At 35.6% G+C, this 17,235-nt stretch overlaps 1 protein-coding gene across 1 annotated transcript in view; it reads right to left on the bottom strand.

Annotated features, from left to right (window-relative positions):
* CFAP47 (cilia and flagella associated protein 47) overlaps positions 1–17,235 on the bottom strand; it is a 453,685-nt gene that overhangs the window by 129,407 nt on the left and 307,043 nt on the right. Inside the window, exons 46-49 of the mRNA XM_032426488.1 lie at positions 9,179–9,375; positions 8,108–8,251; positions 7,330–7,503; positions 2,867–2,978 (exon numbers count right to left, since the gene is read on the bottom strand). Coding sequence (XP_032282379.1) covers positions 2,867–2,978; positions 7,330–7,503; positions 8,108–8,251; positions 9,179–9,375 — 627 coding nt within the window. The remainder of the gene's footprint in view (positions 1–2,866; positions 2,979–7,329; positions 7,504–8,107; positions 8,252–9,178; positions 9,376–17,235) is intronic.

The following is a 17,235-nucleotide window of genomic DNA, read 5'->3' as shown; positions in this document are numbered from 1 at the left end:
ACGCTCCTTAGAAATCCTCAGTGGCTCCCGCGGCAATAAGAAGTAAAACAAAACTCTGTCCATCAAAGTCGGCCTGTATTTCTAACTGTATGTCAGCCTGCATTTCCTACCACAAACACACTGCAGACACACTCCTCTACTCATTACTGACATGAAGTATCTTCTCTGTGTTTTCAGTACGGTTGTTTCCTCTGCTGTAATGCCCTCCCCACCATATTGGCTAATAAATCCCAGCTTATCCTCTGAGGTCTAAATCAAATCCATTATCCCCTAAAAAGACCTCTCATACCCCCAGTGTTAGGGTTAATATTTCCTGCTACCATGCTCCCCAGTGCCATGTTTAAATTTTGGTATATCAGAGTGTACCTTTCACTGAGATGATTTATGGATATATATGTTCACCACCATATATGAATTCCTAGTAGGCAGGAGCCATGATACCCATCTTTATATCCATGGCTAATATTCGAAATAATTAACAAACCTATATTCTAATTTGGCCGATGAGAAAGGACACGGATGAAAGTCCTGGGGCACCCAGATGAGTCATGTTTTAACCCTTTAGTTGCTGCTGGCTTGTTGGGAAGTCCTGGGGGGGCCTGCAGGAGGGGCTATGATGGCTATAGTGGTTAAGGGTTTTACTACAGTGGAATTCAAACACTTGAGTATTTACCAACATATAAGGAAAAGCATCTGTTACAATATTTTAAGAAATAGGGCATAATTGGTTGGACGTCAGCTTTGTTCACAACAACTATAGTTATTAAGGCTTCCCAAGTTGTAGGCCTTTTGTAAATAACTGTTATATAATTAAGAACAGAACTGAAAAGAAGCACAAAGTTTTTTAAAAAGACCACTGATACATACATGCACACGGATACACTTCTTTAACCAGCACAAATAGGAATATTCTCATGTACATATGAAAATGTTATAGTCTGTTTTTTTAATCACATTAGATTAACAGCTGTTCAGAAGGCAATTACATTTACACTGTTTCAAGTGTTGTGTAAGTTTTCTAACAATAATATCAATAAAAATGCACTTAGCTTTCTTTACAGGCTCACCTTCTCCAAATCATATCAACATTAATTCACCTCTAGGGGACTACTGCCCTGGAAAGAGCAATCATGATAGCGTCTTGCAAATATTTTTCAAAATTATGAAGCCTGCAAAACCTCTTGTGTAGCCAGCAACATTTACTAATTCATCCCCAATTAATGATGTACCCGGAGTCGCCTTTAACTTCCCCAAATTCCTTCTAAAGTCCTTCAAACCAGCATTTTAAATGAATCCATATCTGTTCAGTGAAAATACGTACTGAAATTTTATGGTCTCCGAAAGGCTGCCAAACTAACAAAAAAATGACTATACAAAGGAAAGACATATTAAATATGAGTACTTAATTATTCTTAGCTCCATTTCCATAACTTTAAGAGTCCGATTCATAGACAAGGGGTTTTGTTTGTTTAAGGGAGTCATACACATTTCTAATACAACAATGTTGTGCAGTTTGAGCTTCCTCATATGTTCTTTCTCATACATAGCAGAACCCTCTCCCTTTTGTAGAACAGGAAACTGAGATGTAATATGTTTATCAAAAATAATGGCAAATCTAAATGATTCGCTGCCCTTTACAAAAGACTAGTTAACATTCTGAAACTAAAGGAAATCCACTGTCATTTGATTATTAAAATGAGAAGTGAACTTTAGATTTCTTAAAATCAATTCAAATCTTCTGAATTACATAAAAAAAGACAAAATATGCTAATTTACTGAAATACTAGGAATAGGTTCACTATACCTCAAAATCTACCCGTCACATGGAGAATTATTAATTGGCTTTGCAAAGCCAAATGTCTGAAAAGTGGTGGGAAGATTTTGGAAGATGCTAATAACTAAGACTGGTGATATGTGAGGTCAAGGCCACTAGAACCAGACAATGTGGGTGAGCAAGTTGGCTCTTGCTTTACAGCACATTCTGTTCCAGTGGTATTGAATGGATCACTGTTTGCCATTCTGAAGTTTCCCTTCTGCTTATTAATAGCATTGGCATGCTAGGTATAGACCCTTCTATGCTAAAGATAGACCCTTTCCTAAAACAATTTTGTTGAGGCAAACAGGGTTGAGACACACTTCTCCTAGGGAGCACAAGATTGCTACTAGGTGTATACTTACTACACTTCTAAATTATATCCATTTACCTACATTATGATGATTTCCTCAGCAGGATCCAACCACTGTGGGGCTTTAATTCTCTCCCAAAGAGGACAACTTATTCCTTTGATGAATCACAGTTCCTCAGTTCTTCCCTATGACTCTTCTACCTTCTTAAGCACCCTCCCTTCAAAAGTTTATAAGGAATACCCCTCAGCACTGTTCCCATGCAAGCAATTCTGTTCAGGAACCCTCAGGGCAATTTGTACAAATAAACGCTTTATTAGACAAAGGAAAGAACCTTCACACACCAAAGACTTTAACCTATTTTTTCATGTGTTAATTCAGTGCATATGCTTGTTTTTATAACACCTATTCCCATAAACAAACATTCTCATAAGATGCTGCCTGGCTCATAAATTGGTATAAGTATTTGAAAGTATCAATCACAATTTTAAATGTAAATACCCTTAACTAAATATTTATACTTCTAGAAATTTGTCCAACACATACATTCAAACAAATGGCCAAGAGAGTATAGCACAAGACATAAAATGTATGTCCCAAAGCTCTGACTGAAGTAGAAAACTAAACTTCCCTCTGGGTCATTTATTAGAAAGGGGAAATGTAAACTATACTTTTTATTTCTTCTCATCATGTATCTGTTCTAGTGTGGTGGTTAATAATATTTTACTAATGGTTTTGTTACCTTTGAATACACCACGTTTCCAAGGGGATACATGTAGGATATATGGAACTGCATCATCAGGGTCTATGGTGATGTATGGGTTTCCCCACACTATTGGAAGATCTGAAGTTACCTAGAAAAGAGATTTCAAAGAATTACATAATGTCAATATTTACATGAAATTCGTGTAACAAGCTAAAGCACAGAAAAAACTGAAAACTTAAATATTTCCATTAAAACTGTTCACCTTTAAATGAAAAGCAAAGCAGAAAAACACTACATACAGCAAAAAAAAATCTGAGGAGAAACCTCTGAAAAAATAGAACAAAGAAAATGATTCTTACAAAAAGAAGAATGCTTATTTTCTGTTGCTACTTGTAGCAAGATCACTGATGCTTAGACAACTTGAATATCTTTTATAAGCCATGCATAATTTTCTTTATGCAACTTGATGTGCAAAGGATGAACCATTTCAATGAATTCTACGCCAATATTAATACAGCAAATAAAGAATATTTAAGCAGCATTTGACCGTAACTCTGGTTAAATCCATCTTTCAGATCACTGAGTGCTACATCTCACTACCCCCCACTGCCTATGCAAACACTGATCTACTTGGTATCTACAGGAACAATTCGTAGAAATCATATAACATGTGGTCATTTGTGACTAGCTCTTTTCACTTAGAATAATGTTTTCAAGGTTCATCTGTATTGTGGTATATATCAATATATCATTTCTTTTCATTGACAAATGATACTAACTTGTATGATATGCCACATTTTGTGTATCCATGTATAAACTGATGGAAATTGGGTTGTTTCCACTTTTGTCGATTATGACCAATGCTGCTATGAAAACATCTATGAGCTTTGAAGTGGACATAGATGTTCATTTCTTATGGACATAGATGTATCTAGGGGTAGAACTGCTGAAGCAAATGATAACTCAATGTTTAACCTTCAGAGTTACTGCTTTCCAAAACCGTTTTTCAAAGTGACTGCACCATTTTCTTTTCTACCAACAAGGCATAACAGCTCCTATTTCTCTACATCTTCTCTCAAAGTTTTTACTGTCTGTCATTTTGATTATAGCCATCCCAGTAAGTGTGAAGTGGTATCTCATTGTGATTTTGATTTGCATTTCTCTAATGGCTGACATGTTGAGTATCTTTTCATGTGCTTATTGCTCATGTGCATACCCTCCCTGGGGAACTGTTTATTTATTTATTTTTAAAGATTTTATTTATTTGAGAGAGAGAGATTGAGAGAATGAGTGGGAGGAGGGGCAGAGGGAGAAGCAGACTTCCTGTGGAGCAGGGAGCCTGATGCTGGACTCTATCCCAGGATCCTGGGGTCATGACCTGAGCCGGAGGCAGACGCTTAACCAACTGAGCCACCCAGGCGCCCGGGAACTATCTATTTAAACTCTGTATGTTTGAGGGTACCTGGTGGCTCCGTCGGTTAGTGTCTGACTCTTGACTTTGGCCCCCCAAGTTTTTTATTGAGTAAATACCCCTCAAATTGTTTTAAGTTTTTGTTTAATTTCAAGGTCTGAAAATTTTCATTTTGATAATTTTTGCCAGTGTTTTATTGCTTTTGAGGTATGCAACTCCTTGCTCTACCATTCTGGAAGTCCCATATCTGCTGTTTTCCTTATTGCATAACTATTTTCTACTACTTGATCACTTGGATAAAATGCCACAGCATTTTACCTGTATCTCAATTACGTTCTCTGATTTTTTATTTTCTCTTTCATACTAAGGAAGTCCCAACCTTCTGCTGAAAACTATTCTTGTAGCAGTAAGATGAACTATAACTTAAAAGGCTTTTTAAAAAGGCATAAAAATGACTACTAGCTGCAGTGCCTGGGTGGCTCAGTGTTAAGCATCGGACTCTTGATTTTGGCTCAGGTCATGATCTTGGGGTCATGAGATTGAGCCCCGTGTTAGGCTCCACACTGGGCGTGGAGCCTGCTTAAGATTTTCTCTCTCCCTCTTCTCCTCCTACCCCGCCGCCGCTCACATCCTCTCTCTCTTTCTCTAAAATAAAAAAGACTACCACAGCAATGAAAAATAGAACAAAGAAGAGATATGAAAAGAATATACTGAGTTTGAGTTGTTAGCAGCTTGTCAAAGAATGAGGAACTGACATAACACATACATCTTGAGTAAAAGTGTAGATGCAGCATTTGTACCTTGATGAGAGTTTGAAGCCAAGAAACTGCCAGGTGAGATGTTGTAAAGACTTAGGAATACTTTTGAAGATGGAAACTTGAAAAGACATCAGAAGGTTAGAAGGATAAAAGAACCAGATAAATAATAATCAAGAAATGGCAGGGAAGTGAGGAATACAGAATGATACAAAATAAAAGGTGAAGAGTGTTAAGAAGGCAGATTGACACTGTCAAACACCACAGGAGTTTTGAGGCAGATACGTTGGCAAAATAAGTGATTTTTCTTGACCCAAAGGCAAGGATGATCTCTGTGGCAGGAGTTTCACAGCAGAGTAGAAGAGCTATAAATCGCCCACTGTAAATTAAGAAGTGATTATGTAATCATCACTTTTTCAAAAAGTTTAGCAATCGTGGACAATAAAGATGATAATAGTTGAGGAAGGAGTAGTATAAAGACAAGTTTGCTCTGCTAAATTTGAGAATATTCATAGATTATAGATTAAGGGAAATAATTCCACAAAGAGGAAGATACTCAAAGAGAGAGGAAGAGCAGGGGAAAAGAATGCGAATCAGTCTTGAGTGCACTGAGGTAAACTTCATTTCACGGATGAAGGAATAAAGATGGAGGGTCAGAAGCATTTCAGTGGTACTAAAGCAAGAGTATGATAAAAGCTGAAAGTATAAAGCAAAGATTCTCAGCCCAGACTTTCTCCTTGATGATACCTCAGTTGTTCCTCAACAGAATTTCTATTGAAATACAAGCAATAAACTTGTATTATGTATTATATTATGTATTAAATTAAATGATGTGAAAGGGCAAATTCGTAAGGCTCATTATTCTGTGTTGATTAAAAACAATGGTAAATTTCAAATTAAGAAAGGAGATACTGCACCTATTGATAATATCTCTAGGAACAAATGTTTCTTAAATCTTAAATACATTTCTGTTCTTTTATAATTGTTGAAGCTCTTTAAATATAAAAATATGGAAAATCTTCCTTGAAAAACTATTATGAGCTTGACAAAATAATCTATGCTGGGTATAAATGTGGGTAAGAGAGGCACGCCTCTTTTCTCAGTTTATAATCTGGTGGAAAACAATAAAAAGGTAATAGCAATATGATATAATATGTTTGATGGCGGAAAAGGTAAAAAAATATATATATTGTGGAAGCACATAAGAGACATCTAATCCCTAATTTTATAATCCATGAATTTTAAAAGCTGTTCAAAATTTTTTTGAAAATCCCTTTTATTATCATTCTGGGAAAGTGGCATCTAAGACTTGCCCTAAAGAATTAAAAGGAGCAAGACAAACACAGAGAAATGGAAGACAGGGAGTTGGGTAGAGATTTCCAGACAGGGGCAAAAGTAAATACTGTTTACAAAGGGCTGAGTGCTGCTGGAGCCAAGAGTGGCAACAGATGAAACTGAGCAGATGAGCTTTTAAAGGACAGCAAAAGCCAATTCAGGGAGTACAGATTTGATCCTGAATTGGTAAGAAATGATACTGACAAGTTTCAGCAGGGGAATGACAAGATGAGATTTTCGTTCTTAATATTCACTCCATTTGCCATCCAGTAAGGAGAGAAGAAAACCAAAGTACATATTTTTTCCAGGATTACAAAACGACAACAACAACAACAACAACAACAACAACAAAACCCAGAGGGTAAACCTAGAGAATTTCCAAACTTCTGTAGTACCCTCTGAAACTCAGACACCTATGATCAAATAGATATGTGAAGCTTCTTTGAAGGATTCTATTAGGTACCCAATAATTTGTAGATAAATGTGGGAGCGGGAAGTGGAAAAATGTATTTTAGGATTGGCTTAAATCAAATGAGGAAAGCCAAGTGTAAAACTTCATAAAAAATAAAGATATAAATAATTATGCACTTCTTCACATTCCCACTATTATTGACACTGATAAATGATAGGATATACTTTTGAAATTTTATGTCTACAGATTTCACATTAAAATCTTAAGAGCTGTCAAAAATACTTTTGAAAATGCCTTTTATTATCATATATAATTTATTCAGGTGAAAATACATGATTCAAATAAGTAGCTTTTAAAGCGTTTTATGATTATATACTAATACTTAGATATAAAACTTGTTTGGTGCTATTTCAACTTTACAAGTGAAATGAAATTTAATAGCTGTTGGCCTAACAAAAAGTAGAATTCTAAACATCTCCTTATGTGACACTTCACCTAGTTAAGTAAAAGTAAATGTTTTTAAAATTTCATATAATTCAATATAGTCCTTCTTAAAACAATTTCATCCTTAAAAAAAAAATCTTACCTTAAATGTTTGGATGGTCTTTGTATAATTGGGCACCATTATGGGTTTATTTGTCATCTTCCCTACTTGACAGTCTATGGTGATATGTTCCAAGGCCAGGGGTCTTTTTCCAATCCCTTTTATGTCAAAGACATACTCCATACCATCTACTTCATTTTGTAGAGTAAGTCTGCCCTGTGACAAATCAGCCAAATTTCAGCTCTGTAGGAGTCACAGTTGGATGTCAAACAATCTCTGCTATCCTATTAACTTTGAATCTGATTAATGAAATGAGCTTTCAAGGAGGTATCAGTCACTGACTTTTCTAGTTTATGTATAAATACTTCTACTGAATGAATAAAGATGAATTTCCTGTGAAAAGCTCTGTATTTCTCTTTGCTTTCTCTAAATGACAGAGTTTATATAGGCATTCTCATACATAGCAATTATATGCGTTTTTATGTCCTTGTCAAAGAAATATGTCTTAAGAAAATATTCTCTGAAGTACCAACTACCTTAATGAATAAAAACAAAGGAACAATGATTTTACTTTGTTAAACGTGTTATGTAAAAATAATCTAGACATAAGTACTGGCAGCCAATGGCATTGTGAATTCAGAAATTTTATCCCTCAAGTTAAAAGATTTATTAAAGTTTCAAGCAGAGTGAATACTAATAATCAAAAGCATAGAGTACATAACTTTTTTGCAAAAAGGTTTATCATAAATTATAAAGGTTAATATCATACATCAGTTTATTGACAAATTAATACTAGGAAAAAAAATCAATGAGTTCATACCATAATCTCACATTCCAAAATAGGTTTGAACGTAAGGGGATACTGTACAGTTTCATCTGGTCCAACATATAAAACAGAAGGTCCATAAAACCATTCTCCTTCTATAGTAACTTGACATTTCCATTCATTCTTTGTCTTATTACTCTAAAGCATGAAAAATAATATAGAAAAATATCAGAAGGGTGATGTTGATGAAGCTGAATTACGTATTAATTCATGTTACTTTTAATAAAATTATATATTGTATTTTAAATTCCATTTCATGAGAATCACCATTTGAAAGTCATAGTTGTTAAGAACAACTATCAACAATGTGAATATACAGCATAAGGATGACTATGTATGCTTTCATTGTCATATAGAAGCATTGTCTAATAGGTTGATCCATGGGTTATTTAATATTTAAAGAAATATTTGTTTGACTGACTAATTACTGTGAAAATTATAAACTGGTCTTAGAATTACACATTCTACTCCTAATTATGGGCGATCTATCTGGTAGATTGCTCAGATAGCAAAGCTTACACATCTCATCAGAACAAATTTTTGTGCTTTGAGCAGACTTTTCTTAAATCTTTAATAATTAAACAAACAAAACCAATTTCTAGTCTAGAAAATTCAACATTCCTTACAAATATATTACCTTCTTCTATGCTGTAGTGTCACTTTGAGAGCCAAGCTACAGCCAGTCATTGTTCTTAGTGCCCATGAACCCATCTTAACTGTGAAGATCACAACTGAATTTGAAGCAGAGATTCTCGAGATCCTAACTGCCTGGTGGAGCCAGGAATTCCCTTTTGAGTGGGAATGTGATGATAAGTTAAGGAAGTTGGAGTTATTTTTTGAAGGAAAGAGATCCAACAGAAGTGATTAGTGTGGTGCGTAACATGGTAACATTTATATTGAAGAATAAAGCTCTGTCCTCAATGTGGAGAAATAAATGGCAGCAGATAATGCAATTAGAAATTGTAATAGTTCAAGATGAGAGGTTTGGAGAACTTTAATTGAGACAGTGGCAGTGGGAATGGAGAAAAGTAGCAAAAAAAATAAGTAAGTATAAGTACCACTTACTACTGGAATATGTTGGGTAAGGGCTTCAAATGCTGGTGTTTCAAATTCAAACCTGGCTTCTGGATGTTCTTCATTTACCACACCTTCAATGCAATAGACACGCACATCATGCCGTGATATCAGCAAAATTTTACAAGGGTAGCGTCCAGGACTGAGAGGAACAAATCGTAAAGGAACTAGAACAGATCCATCTGCAACTATTAAAAAATGTTTTAAATAGCTTAGTTATTTTTGGTGGCATAAGTCCTAAAATTCATTTTGGAGTAAAGCAATATTTAATACTACTGTATTTAATTATATTGTATAATCTAGAAGAGACTAGCTTATCCTGAAGTAACACATTACCCTTAAATCGCCAGGGTATAACCACAATAACAGAATATATCTTGTGCATAGGTCATAGGAAGGTCTACTCCATAAAGTCACTCAGGGACCCATGTTGTGAAAGATACCACTATCTTCCAGGTGTACCATCAGGGACACCTCTCTTCCTTTGTTGACAGGTCAGGGGAAGAAAAGTGGCTAGAAGCTTGCTCAAGGGCTTTTCAGTGCTCAACTTAAAAGTAATACACATTACAGATGACCCTTGAACAATACAGGTTTGAACCACACAGGTCCACTTATACGTGGGCTTTTTTCAATAAACACAGTACAGTACTAGAAATGCATTTTCTCTTTCTTAGGACTTTCTTAATATTTTCTTTCCTCTAGCTTACTTTACTGTAAGAATACAGTATACAACACATACAGCATACAAGCTGTGTGTTAGTCAACTCTTAATGCTATTGATAAGGCTTCCAGTCAACAGTAGGCTATTAGTAGTTAAGTTTTGGGGGAGTCAAAAGTTATATAAGGATTTGTGACTGTGCGAGGGGTAGGTGCTCCTAACACCTGTATTGTCCCAGTGCCAACTGTACATTTAATTGGCCAGAACCAACCACATGGCTCTATCTAACTGAATGGGGGCTGAGAGACAGATATATGGAATATTTGGTGAGCATTATTGTTTGTTACATTTCTATGACTTAGGGGTACTCTGTCCTCTAGTAATCAAAATAATTTGCAGCTTGACCAGCAATTGGAAATAATTTTTCCATAGTTAATGACCAAGGGAAGCAGAGGTATGCCCAATTAATACTTCTCATATCACCTTGTTACACCATTAACCTTAAGTCAACAGCTAATATCAATTCTTACAGCAGGCAGACTATATATATTGGCCTTTCCTTCTAAGCAACACTAATTTTTTCTCTGAAGGTCACCATTTTCTTATTTCCATGAAATGAGAAAATAGTTATAAAAATCTCTCAATGCTAAAATAGGATGTAGTATAAGAGTTTAATGCACATTTCACTGCTAATGGCAAATTTTTTAAGTAATTGATAAAAAACAAATGATAAAAAAAAAAAAGTTCAAAGCCTGATTCTATAAGAGGAATTTCTCTGAAACCAAGAAAACAAATCAAGCCCATCAATCAATGGACCAGACAAGTAGTATGACATTAATTAGCTATAATTTTAATTCACTCACATTTAGCACCTCAAATGTTAAAAATGGCAAACCTGTTTTCAAATACACTGAAGTTTATGCCAAGAAAACCAGCCACATCTGCAAGAACATTAATTGCCTTAAATCATTTTAAAATCAAATTGAGGATTTGTATATGTGTGTTACCTGTTAGGTGTTATATATTACAAAAACATATTAATTACATATTATATAGCATGTTGCATTTGTGTATTGCTATATGTCATATATACTATATATAATGTTAGTATTATACATTGTATATTAAAACACACTGACAGTGGATCACATTTGAAATCTATATTACATCTAACGGAAGTTCAAGATTATCAGCTGGTCTAAAGAGAAAACAAAGGCTGTCAGAATGTTGTTATTTTTATTCCATCCTATTCAAGTACAGATTTAATTTTAGAATAAAATTTTTTATCGTCGAAAAGGACTCCAGGCACATTTTATCATCTGTTATTCATTGATTGTTTTCATTCTGAGAGAATTATTTGAGTTGTGGCAACATCATTTGAACAAACCAGGTGAGATAATCATCTGATCAAAATTTGTTGCTTTATTAACAGAAATAAAGAAACCTCATTGTTCTCTTTCACAAACAGACTGAAATGAAAATATTTAGATTAGGTAATTTAAATAAAATTAAACTGCTTAGAATAGGAAATTTAAGCAACTCCAACTCAACAGTAATTAACTATTCTTATCAAAGATAAAGAATCACTAGCCATTTAATAGTAAACAATAATTGAAATGCACAAGTCCCAGTATAAAGCTTCTATCAGAAGCTTTATGTTCTACATTATTTTCCTTTCCCTAAAAATATCCACTTCCTAATGATAGTGAGTCTGAAAGTGAAAGCCAAGGACATTCTTCAGTGTACATTTTCCAACTCATGAAATGTTCATGAGTAAAGACCCTAAGGAATGCACGGTGCCAGCCTCTTTCTTTGCCAGTCCGGAAAGGAATACATCGTAACAGTGGAGTTCACGGTAAGATAGTTCTATTTTTGAAGATGTACTGATAAAATCATATGCATCGTCTCTTAAACATCCAAAATAATTCGATTTGAGTAATAAACATAAATAGGAATATTATCATCTATTATAAATAAGAAGCCACTTCTGTTTCTGCATCCCTTCAGATGTAAAATAGCAGCTGTAGAAACCATTTTGATCTTTAGAAACTTGGAAATTTTACTGGCCACATTATGCCATCATACCATCATTGTTTTTAGGGGCAGGTTTTCTCAAAGTCCTTTCCGAATCTGCACTGGAGCAGATACCATCCATGCCCTGCCATGTCCCCTGGGCATTTAAGTCCACCCTGCAGGCAAATGGCTTTATGGAAAACTTCTTTCTCTCTGAGGGCTTTCTCTGAGCATAGGAAGGTACTCAGCCCTCATGTGGATCAGGCCAGAAGTCATAGTTCATGCCTACCTTTGCAATCCTCAACAAATAATGTATCAAATTGGTAGAAAATTAACCCAGGGTCTTTGACCTTTAGTAGGGATAACTCTGGCGTGAATTCTGCATGAACTCCTAGAGATCCCCAGTGCAACTGAGCCCAAATTGTTAACAGTGGCAACTGCCCATTCACACTACCTGAATTGGCTTCTCCTTGCTCTCTCACTCTCTCACACTCCTACCTATGGTTCCTGAGATCACCTCTCAAACTACTTGCTCTCAAGACCTAGTTTCAGGGTCTGCTGCTGGGGATCCCCCAACCAAACACACACCGTTAGGCCCAAGAAAGAGAGCTTCCTGTCCAGGGCCTCATGCTTTCTAGGGCCTTTGAGTGTCCTCTGTCATTGTCTCTCTGCACATGCAAGGAGTACATGGGCCCATTGGGACAGGCCTCTAGGCAACCCAGCCGCATCCATGTTCCCAGTTCATGTGATGCCATAATTCACAGTCCAAAGAGTTGGATCCCATTTCCAGGGCTTGCACAGGACTCTTCTCTTTGACAGTCCTCTCATCAGAACACTCCTAGAATTGCAGCCTAAGACGTGGCTATCAAGGGGAAGATGGAGACCAAAATTAATTACGTGGGCTGAGACATCCACAAATTTGTACATGAGAACCCCTTGTTGAAGGGATGTTGAAGTTGAAGGAAGGAAGAGAACAGAGTGGGCATTTGGCCAGGGCCCAGCTATTCTGTGCTATCATATTCTAGTGCAAAACTCTGAGGTGGCCCAAAATTCTAAATTCAAACGTGGTCTTACAGGTTGGTTTAAAGTTATATTTGTCAAGGTGGAATAATATAATATATTCTATTTAAAAATTTGTTAGTTTGATTTACCACTTAAAAAATTTAGACATATGGCATATGGGCTTTCATTTGTACTTTCGACCTGGTATCACATATGTTAGGAACAATCTGGACCTGTCCTTTCCATCCCTACTCTACTCAGATGCTCAGATGTAGCTCACCTGGTGCCCTTCCCTCACAGATGATCCTGGTAACTGTGGCAGTTCCCAGGGTTCTATGATTAAAGATAACCAAATATATCTACATTTACCAGATTACAGTTACTGAAGGAAATAAAGGAAATAAAGACAGACTCTCTCTAGTGAAAGAATACATAATTTTATATGACATTAGCTACTAGAAGAAGTCAGTGTGCTCTATAGTTTTTGAAATAACCCACAAAAATATGCTGCACTCAGATCCTAGGAAAGGTCATGGTTGGCAGAATAAGTCAATACTGCTCTTTTGGTCAGCTATCACTACGAAAACAAACTACCTCAAAACTTAGTGGTTTAAAGAAATGACCATCTATTTGCTCATGAGTCTGTGATATGATCTCATTTGGGAAGGCTTATCTACTTTATGTGGTATTAGCTGGGCTCACTCATGATTTGGGACCTCAATTAGGAATTCTGGCCAGGAGCTCTCTAATCTATGAGATGAGCCAAATATGTTTCATATAGTACATGAAAAGTACTAGCTGCAAAAGAAAGCCCTAATATATAAATGGTTATCATATATCTGCTACTTTCACATTCCTTAGTAAACCATTGGCCAAAGCAAGTCACATGGCCAAGACCAGGGTCAACAAGGAAGGAGAGACTACATAAAATATGTGTACAGGCAGATGTGATCCACTTGAGCTTTACTGAAACAATCCACCGTGTCTTAAGTGCAAAGAAAGACACATGTATAAAACTAGTAAGGTGAGAGTTAAAAATCCCATTTTCTAGTTTTAGCTCCCTTTCCTATATTGTGTGACCTTGGGCAAACAATTTAAAGAGTCTTTTTTTTAGCATATAAATTCTTAATCTGGTTAAACTAAGGAGTAAGATTTAATCAGTGGCTTTTAAACATCTTATTTTTTGGCTTGGGGGGGTACTGTGTCTGAAAAATACCTAAGACAGAATCTCAATATACAAATATAAAGCCAAGTAACCTAGAGTTGATCTGGTTGAAGTAAGATGAGAAGCTAGAAGCTTCCATTCATTTCCACAGCCCCCCTATAGACAAACAAAAGCACTCTAAAGGAATGTCAAGGCTCTATAGAATATAATTTGATTAACTCACCTCTACTAGGTTTCTTTCTGCCTTAATATTTCATGATTAGATGAAAGTACATCAGAAATTTGGAAGAGACTGAGTAATACAGTAAAATGGTTATTAACTTCTATAGTTATTAGGTATATTATTAGCAAGCATATCTTAATTCAGAAAATGAGTTACCAAGAGAATTACTATATTTATGATACAAATCAATTTACATAAATGAATTTATAATAAATATTTGTTGTAAATTAATGCATGAGTAATTATATTTTCCCATTTGCTAATCCCACTTCCATCTACTACTAGAAAGTTTCAGTGCAGATTTTTTTTTTCTATTCTACAAATAAAAAGACCAAATCACATGCTAGTTGGAATTTTACCCATTTTAGTTACTTTATTATGTTCTTATTGGCACATGAGCATCTGCCTCACAAATACTCAGGTAAAGTAAGTGATAGACTCATTGCATGCTAACGATTGCTCATTACTGAGCGTCCTCATTTAATATCAAAAACATGAAGTATGCCATAGACTTCACATAAACAAGGAAAGGATTCATCAATTACAAATTTTAGAGTGTGTTTGATTTATTTTGTAAAATGTCTTTTTTTTTAAGATTTTATTTCTTTATTTGAGAGAAAGAGAGACAGAGACAGAGCATGAGCAGGGGGGAGGAGGCAGAGGGAGAGGGAGAAGTAGACTGTCTGCTGAGTAGAGATCCCAGGACCCTGAGATCATGACCTGAGCCTAAGGCAGACACTTAACCAGCTGAGCCACTCAGGTGCCCCAAATGTTTTCTTTAGTAGAAGTGTAGTTTAGTATCATCTACTCAGGAAAAACTGTTTTCTGAAATGACTTGCTGCTTAAATTGTTAAATTTATTATACTATTCAATAAAGTAACAGCAATTTAAAATGATAAAGACCCATATTATTTATGGACAAATTCAGTTTTTGAAATACTGGTTAAAATGGATTTTATCACTTCAAAAGAGGCCCAACTACTTTTGCTTTTCTATCACCAGGAAGATCTCAAATAATGTAACATTTAAGGGTGAAAATAGAGGGACAAAAAGAGATACAAAAAGAAAAAAAGGAAGAAAGGAAGAAGGAAGGAGGATAAAAATAAAGAAGAGGGGGAAGTAGGAATCAAAGAAGGAAAAAGAAAGTTTGGGGGATGCTAAGAGAATGGCATATGACCTTTATTTTCCTGACCAATTCTAAATGGCTGAGAGCACTAGACTTTTTTCCCCATGAAGTTTTTTAAGTATCCGTAACCAAGAAAGACTGGTATGCAGTCCCCTGTCAGATTTTGCTGAAAGGCAATACTTGCACATCCTCACAGGTGCCCTAAAGCATAGGAAGAAGTCCAGAGAGAGAGATCAAAGTGCAGTAATAACTAAACGGCAAAAATTGACAATTGTTTGCAGCAGAGCTGCAGTAGGGCTTAATCAGTAGAGGAAAGCCTAACCTCATTAATTGTGTTGGTCAAGTCTGGCCAACATCCTGTCAGCTTGACCTTCCAATTACTGAAAGAAGTATGTTGACAAACATCCTGTCAGCTTGACCTTCCAATTACTGAAAGAAGTATAATAAAATCTCCTACTCTGAGGGTTTGTTCATTTCTCCTTCCATATGTGTCAAATTTTGCTTTACACATTTTGAGATTATGTGGTTAGGTGGAAATAAGTTCGGAATTTTTCTCTACATTGGGTGATTTTTTTAAAAAAATTAATATATTTATTTGCTTTAAAGTCTACTTACTCTAATATATTTATGTCAGCTAATTTTTGATTAGTATATACATTACTAGATATGTACATTTCTAGATATCTTACCAGGTAATTTTGTCAACAGCATAAAGCTGCATTTCACTTTCTATTCTCAAAATATCAACTTTCACAGTTTAGTCTATTTATATTTATCATGATTAATGATATATTTGTGTTGAACATCTCATATGGTACCTCTCTGTACCACAACCTTCCTTTAATTCTTCTCTGTTCTTGCATTCTACTGGACTCATCAAAGTTTTCTTTATTTTCTTTTATGCCTCTACTGGTTCAAAAATTATATATTCTGGGGTGCCTGGGTGGCTCAGTTGGTTAAGTGTCCGACTTTCCCTCTCAGGTCTTAATTTCAGATTCGTGAGTTCAAGCCCAGTGTTGGGCTCCATGGTGGGCATGAAGCCTACTTAAAAAAACATGGGGCACCTGGGTGGTGCAGTCACTTGGGTGTCTGACTCGGTTTCGGCTCCGTTCGTGATGTCACGGTCTCTTAGGGTTGTGGGATCAAGCCCTCAGTCAGACTCTGCATTCAGCGCAGAGTCTGCTTAAAAAAATGACTCTCCCTCTCCATCTCCCCCCGCCCAAATAAATAAATCTTTAAAAAAAAAGAAATTTTATATATATCCTATCTCTATATTTTTTGGTTGTCCCAAGTTTTCAACATTTACACCTTATAAAAAATGTATTAAAATTGTTCAAACCTCTTCCCCCCAAATGCAAAAACCTTACATGCCTGATGGCAATACCCATCCCCCTGATAAAGTTATTATCTAGTACTTGAGTTCACTTTGCTTTTAGAACACCTGAGTTATTCATTATTATTTCCATAGTCAATGCTCATTGAGATTTACACACATTTATTGATAGTTTTAATAACCACTGTTACTGGATCCTATTTCTTTTTTCTGAATTCAATTTCCTTCATTCCGAAGTAGGTTCTCCATTTGTTCTTTTAGCAAGTATCTGTGAGTTTTAAATTGTCTCAATCTCATTGTTGGACTGGAAATACTTTTATTTCATCCTTACTCTTGAGTGATAGTTTACTGGGATTTAAAATTCTAAGCTGACAGTTAATTTGCTTCAGCACTGTAATTCCACATTCTTCTGGCTTCTATTCTTACTGTTGGGAATTCTACCTTTGCTATAATTTTTGTTCCTTTGAAAATCGTGTCTTTTTACATGTATCATATGACCTCACTGATATGAGGAATTCTTAATCTCAG

The sequence above is a fragment of the Phoca vitulina genome, unplaced genomic scaffold, assembly GCF_004348235.1.
Source record: "Phoca vitulina isolate PV1807 unplaced genomic scaffold, GSC_HSeal_1.0 scaffold35, whole genome shotgun sequence".
Classification (NCBI taxonomy): domain Eukaryota; kingdom Metazoa; phylum Chordata; class Mammalia; order Carnivora; family Phocidae; genus Phoca; species Phoca vitulina.
The sequence above is the reverse complement of the archived record's forward strand: the minus strand, read 5'-3'. Positions and strand labels throughout refer to the sequence as shown.